Source organism: Dioscorea cayenensis, unplaced genomic scaffold (genome assembly GCF_009730915.1).
Source record: "Dioscorea cayenensis subsp. rotundata cultivar TDr96_F1 unplaced genomic scaffold, TDr96_F1_v2_PseudoChromosome.rev07_lg8_w22 25.fasta BLBR01000168.1, whole genome shotgun sequence".
NCBI classification, from domain to species: domain Eukaryota; kingdom Viridiplantae; phylum Streptophyta; class Magnoliopsida; order Dioscoreales; family Dioscoreaceae; genus Dioscorea; species Dioscorea cayenensis.
In genome coordinates, this window is record NW_024086559.1 from 54,494 (window position 1) to 72,308 (window position 17,815).

The 17,815-nt window shown below is 38.5% G+C and overlaps 1 protein-coding gene across 1 annotated transcript; it reads left to right on the forward strand.

The window, feature by feature from the left end:
• Positions 1–10,283: 10,283 nt before the first annotated feature.
• On the forward strand, positions 10,284–16,751 carry LOC120253699 (putative disease resistance protein RGA4). The gene is made up of 10 exons (XM_039261974.1): positions 10,284–10,434; positions 10,554–10,724; positions 13,549–13,926; positions 13,984–14,100; positions 14,242–14,354; positions 14,563–14,758; positions 14,871–15,047; positions 15,866–16,208; positions 16,290–16,392; positions 16,536–16,751. The coding sequence occupies exons 1-10, from the start codon at positions 10,284–10,286 to the stop codon at positions 16,749–16,751; spliced, it is 1,965 nt and encodes a 654-aa protein (XP_039117908.1).
• Positions 16,752–17,815: the final 1,064 nt, after the last annotated feature.

The window sequence follows — 17,815 nt, forward strand, 5'->3', positions numbered from 1 at the left end:
AAATAAGCTTTACAAGAGAATAGTAAAAGGAACCCTTGTGTTCAGAAAGATTAGTAATAGAATTAAAATCCTCCAAAAGAACCTAACAAAAGTTGAGATAAGACATACCGGAAAGCTCGCGTCAGAGCTGACAATGAACATTAATGCACTGGCCATTATAAACCCTAGTAAAGGAGAAAAGAGATGTTATAGTTAGCAGTAATTACCAGATGCAAGGCTAATCTTGAGTAAGTGAGCAAAGTGATGGTTCCAAGCAGTCTATCCACAACACTATAATACTCCTTGAATATCATCCACTGCCATAGCTGCCCAGTCCCAGGTTCTGGAAAACTTAGACACAAAGTGGTCGTTTTGCTCTGAATTTGCATGAGATCCAACTGCAACCGTTTCTTTCCAGGATTATGGGCGTTGGACCTAAATTGAGCCGCCATTAAATTTCCTAGTCACATCTGCAGGAACAGTAGTGGCCCTATCCCACAAAACCTACCACCGCCACGTGTCGATTGGGAATGATGAGCCTCTTTGACTAGTGAGGATCCGAAGGGGTTGTTGTGTCTTAACCTTTTACCACTCTCTGAGGACACGTGGATAGCAAGGAGGAACCATCTGAGCCCTCTTCACCATAGTCCCCAACCACGGCCACACCATCGGGATACCAACATCCAAGGGCAAAAATTTGATTCCTCAGGCAGTTCTGTGCCATTTGAGGGACCGAACAACTGGGGTCAGGCTTCATATCTTGCCTCATCTTAGACATCTCCAGCATAGGATCTTCTAGAAGTTGTTCACCACCATAATCGGGGTGAATGCTGACGAAACACTACCACAAGAATATCCTTACCGGTGATTGCAGGAGTTGGTTCCGTATTGAACTGAGCCACATGCCCACAATGATAGCAAAATGTCAGAAATTTTTTGAAAAGAACCACGAAAAACACCCTAGTATCATCATATTCAAACCAAAAAACTCTTTTTAGAGGCTTGTCACAATTAATCTGGAGATAAACTCTAGGAAACCTTGCTCTGGATAAGGATTGAGTACACTCATCAACTTTGAGAAGTTTGGCAGTTGCTCTGTGAGAGACTCCAATGATTCCCCATCGATTAGTAAATTATGCAGTTAGATCTATACTGCAGCTCTTGAAAGCTTAGTGAAAGCAAGATTGCCATTGTATTACAGGTCCCTGTAATTGTGTACTTTCTATCCTTTTAGTCCTTGCAATATTTTTAGGTACAATTAAGTCCTCATATTTAGTCAAGTTGGATCATTCTAGTCCGCGGTGTAGCTGGGCAAGTGTAAATTGTAAGGACTTAATTGTACCTAAAAGTATTTTTGTGGACTAGAACGACCAACTTGACCAAATATGAGGACTTAATTGTACCTAAAAGTATTAGAAGGACTAAAAAGGTAGAAAGTATATAATTGTAGGGACCTGTACGGCAATTAAACCATTCCCAAAACAACCCAAGGGGCTCCACAAACCCAAAAGCTATGTTTTAACATATTCAAATGTTGGAGTCTTTTCGAAGAGTTTTCGCTAAAGAGCATGCTGAAATCTTATTTTGGCTCATTGTTTGGTTTCATTATCCACCGTAACAATATTTGTGACTAAAGTTTTGATTTTGTCTAACATAGCAGCATTGAGGACTGAGGATCCAGCTGGTCAGCTATTGATATCACCCGATATCCCCTTCCATTAGGGGGCTAGGGGCAAAGCCCCAATATCCATTGAATGATCAAGGCTAGCAACTTGAGAGACTTGGGAGACTACAGAGAGACAGAGAGGAACTAAGGATTTGAAAAGGTTACACAGAAAGCAATTTTAAAGGGTGTGTTTTATAGATTGTACTATACATGTGTCCTTCCATTTGATAGATGTTAGTTTAGCTCCATTGTGATAAATACAAAGAATAACTCTTAACCAACAATGTTGAAAATGCTTATTCAAATGTAGGTTTGCAATAAAATCAGAATAAATTTTAATAGAGAAGTAATGAAGAGAAAACAATATACTAAGTCTATTTGGTCCATATCCCATTGGTAGTAAAAATAAAAATAAAAACTCTTTCTTTGAACTACCTCTTGATCTACTGGCACAGTCCCTTGTACTCTAAGGTGTTTGTTCCTACTGAGGAGGCAGATTCAAAAATAAGTACAATAGGGTAAAGACACATGTGTGTAGAGGGATTAACTCTATCCATGTAAACATCCATAACACGTGACTTGTCCACAAATATATATATATATATATATTATACATTAGGTTAGTTTTGAAAATATACATAAGAAGATCTCAATTAATAGAAAATAATTTTGTTATAATAATTGTTGATGCTTTGAACCAAAACAATGATTAATTATTTTTCATATTTATTTTCATGCCTTTAGAAATTAAGTTTAGAAAAAATAATATGAATAATTGATTTTCTTATAAGAATGAACGTGGCTATTAAATTCTCTACAATTATAAAGAATTTTTTTTATAATTTTTAATGTTATCTGTCCCACTCACCCTATTCTTTGTGTTGGCACAGTCTCTTCCATTTGACTAGATGACATTTAAGGCTATCAATATCAGGGCCTCTCCAGAGAAAGTCACGACGAATGTGATCAATAAACTTAAGCACCCGGCCACTTTGTCAACTTAAAAATAGACATCCAATAAGTCGGGATGAAAGAAAGGATCGAGTTGACCAGGGTAAGCCTTCCACCTTAGGAGAGGAAGTTTACCTTTCAAGCGCCAAGTTTTGCTCTTACGAGCATGATGAATTAAACTACCAGTAATCGGGACCCCAAGGTAAGTTATTAGCAAGGAACTGGGGAGGCAGTTTAACGTTTGAATATTCTCTTGGCTAGGAAGTGAATTAAACTTAGTGGAGAATAGGCATGTCTTGTGAAAGTTAATAGCAAGACCAAATATGCCCTCGAATAAATAAAGAATAAGTTTGATGACACATAGGTCCTCTTTTCCCCCAGCTGAAAGGATGATGAGATCATTGGCATATTGAAGATGATATACCTGCCCCAGATTGTCCAGAGAAACTTTGAACAATACCTTTGAAGGCAATGCATGCGTACAATGGTGCTGAGGACATCTGCAACTAGGACAAAAAGCAATGGGGAAAGGGGACCACCTTGCCAAAGGCTTCTTTTATACCAGATAGCTACCGGTGGCACCATTTAGGATAATGGATGCCTCTGATGAGTTTAGTAAAGTCCCCACCCACTAAATCTAGCATGGACAAAAACCTAGTGTTATGAGAAGTTCAAGAAGAAAATCCCACTCCACCATATCGAAAGCTTTGGCAAAATTAACCTTGACAACATTGCCATTAATGTTACATCTTTCGAGATTAAAATAATCTCCTCCTCCGTGACATAATCATCCATGATGTACCATCCTATGACAAAGGGTAGATTGCGATTTGTCAACCAGTTGATCGATCACATTCGACAAACGGGTAGCAAGAATTTTAGAAAAGATTTTTGGGGAGGAGTTGATCAAGCTAATCGGTCCGAGGTCGGAGGCTAAAATTGGATTCGGGGATTTGGGTAGAAGGACAATCTTGGCCCAATTGATCTTTTCCAAATTAGCTGAATGTGAGTAAAAGTCTTTGCAAAGGTTTATCACATAATTCCCGTCAATATCCCAATAAATCTAAAGAAAGGACAATGAAAAACCATTTGGATTGAGAGCTTTATTTGTACCCAAGTCAAAGGTTGCTGCCTTGACTCAGAAAAAGCAACCTCCAATGTTGACAAATCAACTGCCATCTTAATGGAGAAAAAACTAGGCCAATCAAAGGTAAAACCGTTCAGGGGAGTTGAACCAAACTGAGAGCAAAAGAAAGTGGTGAATACCTTGCTTATCTCCATGCTATCGATAAAGGTTACTACCTTGTAAGACACATGGTGAATCCAATTCTTGTTGCGATAACCATTCGCAGTATTATGGAAAAATCTAGTGTTCGCAACCCTTCCTTGAGCTAGGTTACACGTGACCTCTACCTCCAATAGACTTCTTCTTGTTGAAGGATCGTGGCAAGGGTATGGTTGAGGTCAGACTCATGCACAATTTCTTCTGGAGTTAAATTGTGAGCTTACTGGGAGATGTCAAGAGACTCAAGTGAGTGAAGGATAGCAAGTTTGCATTCTTTGATGGCCCAAAACATGTGCTTAGTCTAAAGTTTTAGAGGCTTCTTGAGCTAGTGAAGTTTTTGATAAGATGAAATCACCACAACCGACAGGATGTGTCTTCCTCCACCATTCCCAGATTAAGTTAGAAAAACCCTCATGGGAAGTCCAGACATTTTCAAACTTAAATTGTTTATATTTAAAGGAATGCACTCTAGATTATAAAAAAAAATAGGAATGTGGTCCAAACTGAATTGTGGAAGACAATCTTGGTGCACCATGGGGAATAACATAAGCTAGTCTTCTGAGACCAAGAATCTATCGTGTCACACCCACCCCTTCTACCGAGGTAAATGTGGCACCCATCAATTAAAAATTTCTTTTTAACTGAAAACCGACGCCCCTCAAAAACTTAAATAAAATTTACAAATCACAATTTACAACTTTTCACCAACTACAGGCTCAAATACATAAATACAGTAAATATAATCATTCTAATTTGCGAGTAAAACTGCTACACGATCACGACACCAAAAACAAGAAAGAAAGAAATGAGGGACCCACTGCAGTCCTTGACTCAACCCTGACTAGCTCTATACTCGATCAATCAATCTAGGGTCCTGCTCCTGCAGCTACAGTACATTCAGTTGGTCAGTAGTGGCTTAATAATTTCAGATACTTTAATACAGTATATATAAAGTATATAAATACCAACTTCTCAAATAATTTTCCAACTTTTCCAAAATACCAGAATTCTAGCAAAATACGTCTTTAAAGAACTTTTTGAAACATAAATTCATCATAAATCAATGTCAAAATAACAGATAATATAAAACCATTCTCAAATCCACAGCCTGAAATCTCTCCCCGACTTAGGCCAGTCGCTGACTAGGGTTGAGGGAGCCATGAGTCTTCGCAGCCCTTGACGTTGGCCCATCGGTCCCGTGTGGTGACTCCGGGATCCCGATGTATCATCCAATCAAGGCTCTACGCTCCCACCTGATCTGGACAAATCAGCACCCAGTCCACTACGCAACCTCTAAAGGTGGCACATGCGGGGACCCATCTGCGATGAGTCGGGGCCTTTAGCCCGCGTCACCATCCAAACCAACATGTAAATGCAGCAATAATACAAACTGTATAAATCATATCACATGGTCCTTATCCAGGACAAACATTCACAGTACAATACATGCTTATAATACCAGAAAATACCAAATACGGGATACCATTTCTATACCAGGAATGAAAACTAGTTCCACAAATATTATCGGTAAAACATTTTAATACACGTACATGATTTCACAAATCATTCCAAATCAAAGCATATATAACCATCAAAAATAAATACATGAATTGAATAATTAAATCACATATACATGTATTTTCACTATTCACAAATACATATAATTATACAAAATGGATGTATCAATACGATTATCATGGCACATCATAGGAAAATAAATATAAGTATATTTCGACTTTATACGCAATTAAACATGATAAAATGAAATACTTAAATATTTATTTCCAAAATACTAGCCATTAAATAATTACTTCAAAATAATAATAATAAATCAATTATTTAAAATAATAGTCACTATCAACTCACCTGGTGTCCTTGGATTCTTTGCTAGACCTGGAACTCCCTCCCAAGACTGAACAACACCTAACAAGAATAATAATATAAAAACAAATACTACAATTAAATCCAAAAGAAAATACAAGAAACAATAGTAAACTCTCTATTGGGCCCACTCACTCCAATCGGTTAAAACCCGACTCAGCATAATCCAACTCGCCTTCAATTGTATTTAAAACCAAACTCAATTTAGACTCAAACACGCCTAAACCAATCCCGAACCAATCTCAATTCAATTGAACCAAGCTTAATTGCATCGAACCAAAACTCACTTTCTCACTCAACCAGATGAACCAACCCAATTCTTATTCAAAAATCCATTGAACTCAACTCTGGTTCAGTCCAAAAACCCTTAACCCAAATCAACTCGAACCAAACTCAAACCATCTCAACTCGATTTGATCAAGCCCAACTCAACCAAATCAATTCAACTCAACCAATTCATTCCAACTTGGTTTGATCCAACCAAATCAACTTGGCTAACTCAACCCATTTCAATCTAACCATCATCATTAACACCATAATCATCATCAACAACAATTTAATTTTCAACCAAACCCTAATCTTGGTGCTACAGTAATGCCACTCCAATCGGCTAAAACCCGACCTTGCATAATCCAACCGGCCTTCAATTGTATTTAAACTAGCTCAATTTAGACTAAACACAGCTAAACCAATTTGAACCAATCTCAATTCCATTGAACCAAGCTTAATTCCATTGAACCAAGCTTAATTGCACTGAACCAAACTCAATTTCACTGAACCAGCTTGAACTAACCCAATTTTTATTCAAAATCCATTGAACCAACTTGGTTCAGTCCAAAACCCTTAACCCAAATCAACTGAACCAAACCCAAACCATCTCAACTTGATTTGATCAAGCCCAACTCAACCAAATCAATTCAACTCAACCAATTCAATTCCAACTTGGTTTGATCCAACCAAATCAACTTGGCTAACTCAACCCATTTCAATCTAACCATCATCATTAACACCATAATCATCATCAACAACAATTTAATTAACCAAACCAAAATCTAATCTCGGTGTTACAGTAATGCTACAGTAAATCCGGCAAACATCTCCACCAATCCAAGCAATTTCATCACCAATACATGGTTTTTTTTCAAAATAACTTGAAACACTCATCCTCAATAACAATCAACCATGTTTTTTCCAATCAAAACCAAGCCAAATTCATAAAACAAGCTAGATTCTAGCATGGTTGCTCATGTTATTATCAACCAAATATCATGCATTATTTCAACCAAATAACTCTTACCAAACACTACAGCGAGCTCCCTCCGACGATCTCCAAATTCTCCACCTCAAATATCCAATTTTTCCTCTCATTTCTTCATTTATTTTTTTTTTAAACTCTCAGGTTACTGTAGCAAAATGGTGGAGAAGAAGATGAACAACATCAAAAGTCTAGATTTTTCTCTAACTTAAACTTTCAACCGAAATTCACTTTTAGTCCCTCAAAACATAATTTCTTACAAAAAAGTTTCTGAAAAACTCACAAATGGTCCCTGAATTATGAAATAGTATTTTCAAAAGGTCCTTTCAAATTATCCAATGGTCCCTGGATTATAATACAGCATTTCAAAAAGATCCCTTTCATCTTACCTTTCAGTCCTTGGTTGCCAGAAACATTTTATATCAATCCTTTTTCTATTACTCTTTAACCCAAAATCTTTTAAAAACTTTTATAATTAAGTCCTTGTTCTTTCCACTTGGGGTTTCTCCACAAGGTTACTCTATAGAAAAATCTTACTGTAACTGTAATAATACCCTGAATATATTTTTCAACAGTTAATCACAGGTTCAGGGTATTACATATCGAGCCTAACCCACACCGGGTCTTGTTGGGCATTGATTCATGTAAACCAATGTTCCCACATAGGAGGTTCGAATAAACTCAGGTCCATGAGGAGATCTTGGGCCTTATGGATGTCATCCCAATTTGGTTTCCTCGTGTTCTTGTCTAAACCTAAGAAGATTGCATTGAAATCTCCATAGATAACCCAAGGGACATGTGGATAGGGGTTGCAGTTTCTAATCTCCCACCAAAACTTTGTCTTATGGGCTTTTGCAGTTGGACCATACACTAACGTGCATGGCCGGGTACATTGATCATTGCGATTAGTGAATCTTATTGAAATACAATAAGTACTGGAGAATTAGATCTCCCTATAGAATGGAGCCCTTCCATCCGATAATCATTCCTCTAGAAGATCCATGTAAGGGGGAGAAGCAAAAATAGTCAAACTGACTACCTCCAATAGAATGCCAAACTGACCGGTCCACTATAGCTAATTTAGGTTCTTTAAGACACACAACATCAACCTTATAGAGGTCCAAAAAATCCTTAACTACATGTCACTTGGACAGACTACCTAAGCCTCTAACATTCCAAATCATAATATTCAAAACCAACATGAACCTATCGGGATCCCCTAAAAGGACCCAATTAATTCTTTGACATGTCAGCTCTATAAGACTAAACATCTAATGTATTATTATCATCCTTAAGGGAAATGCCACATGTAGAAGTATATTAATTAAGTTAAATATCAGTCCAATCAGAAATTAGAAAGGGCTCAGTTTGCGTTCCTTCAGGTGAGAGGCTTGAAGCTTTTTTTTTCGTAATCAAGTGTGGTGGATGGGCCAAGTAACCTATGCTTTTAGTCGATCAAAATTAAGGGTTTTTTTTTCTTTTTTTTTATTAGTGATTGTGCCATCCCACCAAAACTTATTTTCTGGATGCTTTCCTCAGATATCGTACAGTGGCAATAATGGGTTAAATATGATCTGCCTGTGTGAGTTCACATCAACTGGTCCACCATATTTGTTTTTATAATGTCAACTTGATTTTTAACTTCCCCTCAAACCCTCCCACTACCGTTGATCCCCTCCTTGAGATTAGTCCTTGTGATCCTGACAATACCTACTCTTCTCCCAATAACACTATGGACATCAATCCTGCCCCCCACTTTAAAGGCCTGCCGAGCATTCCAAGATAAAACCCCCATCCTCACATGGCTCGAGATGTTGGAAAGAACGTTGTGACTTCTGACACCTTTCCAAAATCTCTAGTTAATCTACGCTATGACACTCCTCCTTCCTTTTCTCCACATTGTTCTGATCGAGAGAATGGATCGCAATTGCCCTCCTTACACTCCAACTCCCCCCTCCCATCCTTCGCTCATCTCTTCCAGATTTATCTCCCTCTTCATCTGCAGTGAATCTCTCTCATTCCTCCCTCGTCGAGAGAGTTACCTCTGCTCTTGAAGCTGGGGATATGGAGGAAGATGGGTAAGGAAATGGTGATTTCTCATATGGTGATGATGAAGATATGTCCGATGATGAATGCCTTAACAACGACATGACTCTTAATCAATATCAAGACAAAGTTAGAAGAGAGGCCTTCATCAGGAAAAGCTCCTTTGTTGCGAAAGTTTCACCAAAGAAGGGAAGGGTGGATCTAGGGAGCTCCTGCTCCCAAGTCATTCATCTCCAGTCTAATTTGTTTTCCTCTGTCTTCAGGAGTACCAGTTTCTCTCTATTATTATGGTTTGTCTTATGAACATGGCTAATATCTTATGTTGGAATTACAGGGGTATCTCTTTGAGGGACACCTTTTCTAGGATTTTTCAACTTATCAGATCTTTGAAGCCTCTTATCATCTGCCTAGTGGAAACTAGGGCTAACTCTGACAGGATGAACCATTTTTGTAGCGAAATTCCCAAACGCTGGGAATGGGCTGTGATTTTGTCTATAGAGTTTTCTGGAGGTATCATCGTTCTTTAGAACTCCATCGTTGGTCAGGTTACTCATCTAGCTTACTCTCGCCATCCTTTACATTTGGTTGTTTCCAATACTTCTTCCGATTATTTTGTTATTTCCGTGGTTTATAACTCTGTTTCCTGCCATAAACAATGGTTCCATTGGCAAGAGCTTTCCAAAATCACGCTTCTTGACATGCCTTGGCTTGTACCGGGAGATTTTAACTTTATTCTCTCCAGGAATGAGCATAGGGATGGCTCTTTTGCTTATTATTCTCGCAAATCTCATTTTTTCGTGGATTTTGTCGATCAAAATAATTTCTTGGATTTAAAGTTTTCTGGTTCCTCTTATACTTGGTGCAATAATCAACTTGGCCAAGCTCGTCATTAGGCAGGGCTTGATTGTTGCTTGGTGAACTTTAAGTGGAACGATATCTTTAGATCCTACACTCTTAAACATCTTAATCGTTCCTTTTCAGATCACTCTCCCCTTTTTCTCACTGTCCAAATGGACCCTAATCGTAAAAGAAGTATTTTCAGATTTGAAAATTTTTGGCTTGATTTTTTGGTCTGTCACAATGCGGTTTTGGATGCCTGGAATTTCACTCCTCACGGTAATCCCATGCATGCATTCACTCATCTTCTTTTCCGCACTCGATCTAAACTCAATTCTTGGCACCTATATAGTATTAATAATCTTGAGATCAGTCTGATAAACATGAAGAATTGTATCAACAGTCTTGAACTTTCTGATCTTAACTCCAATTCTCAAAGTGCCTTGCTGGATCACTACTCTAAGCTCGCTGCTTTGCAGCATCAGTGTAACATCAAGTGGGCTCAGAGAGCTAGATTCCTTTGGATTAAAGATGGTGATAGGAATACTCATTTTTTTTATGCCATGTCCCGTATACGCTCGCATAATAATTTCATTTCTTAGATTGAAGACCTTAGTGGCAACATTTACAGCAACCCTGCTGATATTGATCAGGCGTTCATCAATTTTTTCATAACTTGTGGAATGTTCCTTCGAATGTCACATTAAATATTGCAGAAGCTTTACCTCCCGACTTACCTCGTATCTCCGATTCAGACAATATCAATCTCATCCAGGATTTCACTAAGGAAGAAGTTTACTGCGCTCTTTCTGAACTTCCTTTAGGTAAGTCCCCTGGACCTAATGGTTTTAATGTCGAATTTTATAGGAATTTTTGGTCCATCATCGGAGATCATCTTTTAAATGTTGTTCTTCACTTTTTTAAAAACTTTTCTATGCCAATTTCGTGGGCCAAAACTTACATTGTTTTAATTCCTAAAATTGACAACCCAAAATTGGTTTCTGATTTTAGGCCGATTTCCCTGTGCAATGTGTGCTTCAAAATTATTTCTAAAATTCTTGCCAATCAGTTAAAAAAGGTCATCCCATATCTTATTGGTCCCGAACAAGTTGGCTTTGTGACTGTCCGGTGTTCTTTTGATAATATTATTACTATGAAAGAGGTCGCCCACTCCATCAAAAACGATACTATAAGCCCTCCTAGGATAATTATTAAGTTCGATATTGCTAAAGCATACGATACTTTAGACTGGAGTGCAATTCTTGCCATTCTCTCTAAGATAAATTTTCATCCAACATGGATTTCTTGGATTAATTCCTGCCTTTGGGCTAGCTCGTTCTCACTTCTGATTAACGGAATGCCAACTTCTTGGTTTAAGTCTTCCCTTGGCGTTCGGCAAGGAGATCCCATCTCCTCCTATCTCTTCATTTTAGTTTCTCAAGTCTTCACTTCTATTCTTAATTTTAGTCTTCAAAATAACTTGATTCCTAGTTTCGAACCCAAACTAAATCTTAACTTCAACCATCTCATGTATGCGGACGATCTTATCCTCATATCTCATGCTTCTCGTAGAGTTGCCAGGAACATTCAACATTGCGTGGCTTTTTATTCCAAGGTAACGGGACAGTGTCCTAACTATTCCAAATCTCAAATTCTATTCCCTTCTTGGTTTAATAAGCATGTTATTAAAAGCATCTGCTCTATTTTAAATCTCAATCATGCTTCTTTCCCTTTTAAGTACCTTGGAGTATTAATTTCTCCCAAGCGTCTTAGTGTTCATGTTTTCCGTTCCACGGTGGACAAAATTAAACGCATCACTTCCAAATGGACTAATTTCCATCTCTCTTATGCTGCTAAATAGATTCTTATTAACTCTACTCTCTTGTCCATCCCAGTGTATACCCTTTTCTGTCTACCCACTTCTTAATATTATTCTCTCTAAAATCTCTAAAGTTGTTAGAAAATTCTTCTGGAGTAGGAATGGCAATGGAAAAGGTATCCATAACATGAGCTGGAATTATTTACTAACTGGTAAGTCTGAGGGGGGCTTGGGCATCAAAGATCTATCTCTTGCTAAACATTTGTTAATGGCCAAGCATATCTTCAAATATTTGAACAATGATAATTCAATATGGGTCGATATTTTAAACTTCAAATATGGGAAAATTAATTTTTGGCATGACGACATCCTTGCTAAATGCTCCTAGTTTTTTAGAGGTTTATGTTACTTGGACAGCTTTATTAAGCATTATTGTAAAATCAATTCTGTGAATCCTGAATTAACATCCTTTCTTTGGGATCCTTGGATTTTTGACATCCCAGTTGCCCTTAAACCCACGTACATCAATATGAATGTTGATTTTTCTCAAACTACTATGTCTGATTTGGTCTCGGGCAATCACTGGGATCTTAATGCATTAACTAGGTTTTTTGGTGATTCGTCTGATATTGTCACTTCTAGGTAATCATTTTAACAAGAAATCTTCTTTCTCTGACAATTGGATGGGCTAGAATCTGTTATGGCAAATCCTTGTTGCCCCGCGAGTGAAGCATTTTATTTGGCTGTGCCTTAAAGGTCGTCTCTCAACTTTTGCATTTCTCTATAATTTAAATCTAGATCCTGATCGACCTTGCATCTTCTGTGGCCTTCACTATGAAACTATCAACCATTTATTCAACAGTTGTGCCAGTGCATAGTATGTCTGGAATCAAATCAACATCAAAACAAATCAGGCTATTTTTTTTCAAGATGACTTTCACTCTGGCAAGTGGATCTTTACTTTTCGTAATTATGCAAACATTCTAGCACTCATCGCTGCCGGAGCTTGGTTAATTTGGCTTTGTCACTGTAATTTTACCTTTAAAAATATTCAACCGAATTTTGTCAAGAGCTTGTCAGATGAGAAAAAGAGCCTTTGCATCTTTCTTCATGCTCTCGTTGATTCTATTCCCATCTCCTTCTTCAATGAAACCTTTCTCAACGAGGTTCCAGAGATCTTTATACTGAAACATGGTCTTCATCATCAAGCTCCACATATTATAATTTTTACAATCAAAGAGGGGGACATTAGGATCTCTAGAAGAAGAACTTACCATCTCTGATACCACTGATAGGATCACTATGAGAATTCTAGATCAATAACCAGTTCTTCAACTGAGACAACAAGGATTCTTAAAGAAAACAATGCTATTCTAACACTAATGAAATGAAGAGAAAGTTGTGATAATCATAAGCAAAGTTCACTCACTAGAATACATTCAAAGCAATTGAATATAAAGATACATAATGTGAATGTCAGTCAAGCATCTCACAAGATACATGATAACATAACAAACATTAAATAGTAATGATTCAAAGTGAACCATTCCAAACAACATACAAACGACACACACATATAATTGATCAAAGTTGCCTCTAATGTTCTTCAGTCTTCTCAATAGATACCAGCATTGAATTCCCGCCACCTTGATCAAACAATCTTCCCTCCAATTCTCTAATCAAACACCAACAATAACAACAGCAAAACCTTTGGGGAACCGGCCTCAAACCTACTCATATGTGCATGAATCACGAGTCATTCTTGATAGAGATGAAGATATAGAAAAGTTAGTGCTAATTCTGATCTGTGATAAATTTTAATGAGAAAGTGGTTGTGGTTTCCATAGACGGCATGGGTGATCTGGGTAAGACAACCCTTGCTCAGTTGGTCTACAGAGATGAAGAAGTCCAGAAGCATTTCCAACTGCATATATGGGTATGCGTTCTTGATGATTTTGATATGCCGAAGCTTGCTGGAAATATCATACATACAGTTTCTGGGAAAAAGTATGATGATACAGACATGGAAGTCCTTCAACAGAGGTTGAGAAAAGAATTGGGGGAGAAGAAATATTTGTTGGTATTAGATGATGTATTGAATGAAGATTTCCGAAAGTGGGATGCTCTTAGAAACATGTTGCTTGATGGAGGAGAAGGAAGCAGAATCCTTGTGACCACACATAATGAAAAATGCTCTCGAGTGATGGGTGCATAGAAATCTTATATTCTCATATGTTTATCAATAGAAGAGATATTTGCTATAGGTGCACCGAAGCCACCAAAGCTGGTGGAGATTGGTGAAAAGATTGTTGAGAAATGTCAAGGATTACCGCTTGCTATAGAAGTAATGGGAAGTATCATGCATGACAAGAGCGAAGAAGGTGAATGACAGGCCGTGTTGGAAAACAAAATATGGAATTTACAAGATGCAGAAAAATACATCAAGCCAGAGATGTGGCTAAGCTATGTTGATTTGCCTACTCATTTAAAGAAATGTTTTGCCTTTTGTGCCATATACCCAGAGGATCATGACATTGAGGAAGTGGAGTTGATTCAGTTATGGATGGCTCATGGGTTTGTTGCATCTCAAAAAGGAAACGATATGGAAGTTGAAGGGCAAGAGATTTTCAGTAAGGTTGAGAAGCCGACCTCTTTTACCAATAAGTACTTATACTTATTCAAGTGAAAAGGGAAGAGTGTATACGATGCATGATCTCATCCATGATCTGCCGCACTTTGTTATGGAGAATGAATGCTTCACATCATTGAACAGCAGTGCAGCCCCCGAAATCTCAACAAGGCCACGTCATTTGAATTTATTCATTGATAAAATTTATAATCAGGCTGATTGCTCCACCATCCGTACCGTGCTATATTGTCGCTATGACTCAAGTGTGTTGTCAAGGCTGAAGTTCGTCAGAGTGCTCGACTTGAGTCATACACGCATTAAAGAGTTTCTTGGATCAATAGAGCATTTGCATCATCTAAGATACCTTGATCTTTCTTGGACTAATATAAGGAAACTACCGGAATCCATTTGTATGTTGGTTGATCTACAGACATCGAAACTCTATCAGTCGTAAACTTCCCGAGCTTCCCAAGAGCATAACATACATGAACAGTCTTAGACACCTTATTTTTGATCCTCTAGATTTCAAGGCATTACCTGTTGGTTTGAGTCAATTACCGAACTTGAAAACATTAACACGATATACCGTGGGAGATGATGCAGAGAACAACATAGGACAATTGAATCCCTTTGGTAAACTTGCTTTGGATAACCTCGAGAGGGTGCAGAATGCTGATGATTCTAGAAAAGCTGATATAGGTAACAAACAACTTATTCAGACATTAATATTAAGTTGGATTAAATTTGGTTGGATAAATGATGATGAAAAATTGTTTCGATGGAAAATGCGGAGAAGGTGTTGGAAGCCTTGAAACCTCCGGTGGAGTAAAAAGCTTCATGCAGTTAGATGTTATCCAGGCAAACAATTTCCAATGTTGATTGAAGAAATGCAACAATTCTAATATCTACATCATATCGAACTATCTGAATGTAGAGAATGTAAGCAACTCCCCCCATTTGAGGTATTACCCAATCTTACTTATCTGACTATCAGTAGCATAAATGGCATCAAACACATTCTTAATAACAACAGAGGCAATGCGATGCAATCATTCCCTGCATTGAAGGAGTTGTTTTTATATCAAATGAAGAACCTAGAAGAGTGGTGTGTGGGGAGGGTAAAGAAGGAAATTTGTCCTTGTTTCCGTGCCTCACTCGAATGGAGATTACTACATGCACCAAGTTTACAACCATGCCATCCATTCCAACTCTCCAAGTGTTATATATGGAGCAATCATTCTATGAGACACAAATCACTCTCGTGTCCAAAGAAAGAAGGTTCTTCAAGCATTTGGAATCTCTTCAGAGTTTGACTATAAATTCTTATTTTGACGAGTTGGTTTCGTTACAGGAAGATGAAGAGGAGACAAGAACCATGAAGTCATCACTTAAGAACTTAAATATTGACAATTGCAATCAACTATCGTTGACATTAGTTTTCTAGAACCTTCCTTCTCTAAGACAACTGGAGGTGGGGTAGCTTTAAAGCTGGTGTACTGGCCTGACGAGATACAAAGGTGACTTTGGTCCCCCGTTTCCGAAGAGTCTTGAAGTTTCTGGCAGTGATGCCCTGAGAGAATTGCCCACGTGTCCCACATCACTCCAGTACTTGAGAAATGACAAGTGTCGAGGCATGGAGTCTTTGGGGCCAGAAATACGACACATTACTTCACTATCTAGATTAAACTTGTCTAGTTATCCTAAGCTAGTTTCTCTTCCTAATGGGATGCAAGCCCTCACTTCCTTTAAGTATCTACATATTATAGATTGTTCGACGCTGAAGTCATTCCCAGAAGGCCTGCAACAACTTCTTCCTACCCTGAAAGAACTAATAATCAATGGTTGTGCGGAGCTAGAGAGGTTATGCAAGCTTCTCTAGCATGGCATGTGATGTAGATATAATGTGAGGAGAATGGTCAGTATCTTGTGGCCATTATGTAGATCTATTGCAGAATGCTCTCAATTCAAGTATGTGAAAGAGGTTATGGGTAAAAGGCTCATACAAGCATTGGGTGACAATGCCGAGCATGAACTAGGTGTCCTAGTATGCTACTTTAATATTATATTTTGATATATGTATGTTTAAGTATCCATATTTTGAATGACAAGCTAGCAACCTTTCTCCTATTATTTTTTTGATTACTGAGTTCAGTTGCTCTCTCATCTCTTTCTCTGCATATTCAACAGTGGTATCAAAGCTTCCACTCGATCCACTTGTGTGTGCGTTGTTCTATCTCTTGGTTATGTTCTAAAGCTGTAAACATGGCTGCAAATGGTATGCCTCCTTTACTGATGTTCGATGGTGAAGATTATGGAGTATGGAGTATCATGATGAGAACACTGTTTCATTCTCAAGATTTATGGGATTTGATCGATAAGGGAATCCCAGAAGATGAAGAATAGGCTAGGATGAAGGAGAATAAGAAGAGAGACTCAAAGGCCCTCTGCTTGATCCAGCAGTCCGTGAACCGCAAGGTGTTCTCTCGCATAGAGGCAGTTGAGACAGCTAAAGGGGCTTGGGATCGTCTGAAACAGTAGTACCAAGGTGACCCCAAGCTTACGCCGGTGATGTTGCAAGCATTGCGATAAGGCTTTGAAAATCTCAAGATTAAGTACAATGAGAGTGTCGAAGACTTCATTACTCGTGTTGAAGAAATGGTGAACGAAATGAAAAGGCTTGGTGACACTATCTCTGAAGCTATGGTGGTTGGAAAGGTGCTGAAATGCATAGGGGCTAAGTTCAACCATGTAGTGACGGCAATAGAAGAATCCAAGGATATCACTAAGCTCACCTTGGATGTTCTTATGGGGTCACTGAAAGCACATGAAGCTAGACTAATCAGTCAAGCTGATCTAGTTGAGGAGAAAGTTCTTCATGTAAGGTCTGAGCCTCAGTCTTCATCGAAGGAAGTTGTTCATTCACCTTCGAGAGGTAGAGGAAGATACTCGTTCAGAGGTTCTGGACGAGGGAGAGGAAGAGGAAGAGCGGAGCAGAAACAACAATATGGTGGAGAGCAAAGGATGTACAAGAGCAACATCCAATGTCATCACTGTAAACGTTTTGGACATATAAAAGCTAACTGTTTTTACAGGGAAAAACCAGTGGAGAAGGGGGGAACCTCTCTCGTTGCAGAAGAAAATGAGAAGGAGGTAAGCAATATTTTTCTGGCTTACTGTGCAGGAGAAAACCTGGCAAGCTCCTTGTGGATCGTGGACAGTGGGTGTTTGAACCACATGATCGGTGTGATAAGCTCGTTCACGGAGCTTGATAAGTCACAGAAGCACAAAGTCCGTCTGGGAGACGACAAGGAGATCGCTGTAGAAGGGAAAGGCACGGTGGCTATCATTGCTGGAGAAGGTCGTGTGAAGCTGCTCCATGACGTGCAATATGTTCCCGGGTCGCCCACAATCTTTTGAGCGTGGGTCAAGTGCTTTCCATAGGTTTCTCTGTGGTGTTTGAGAAAATG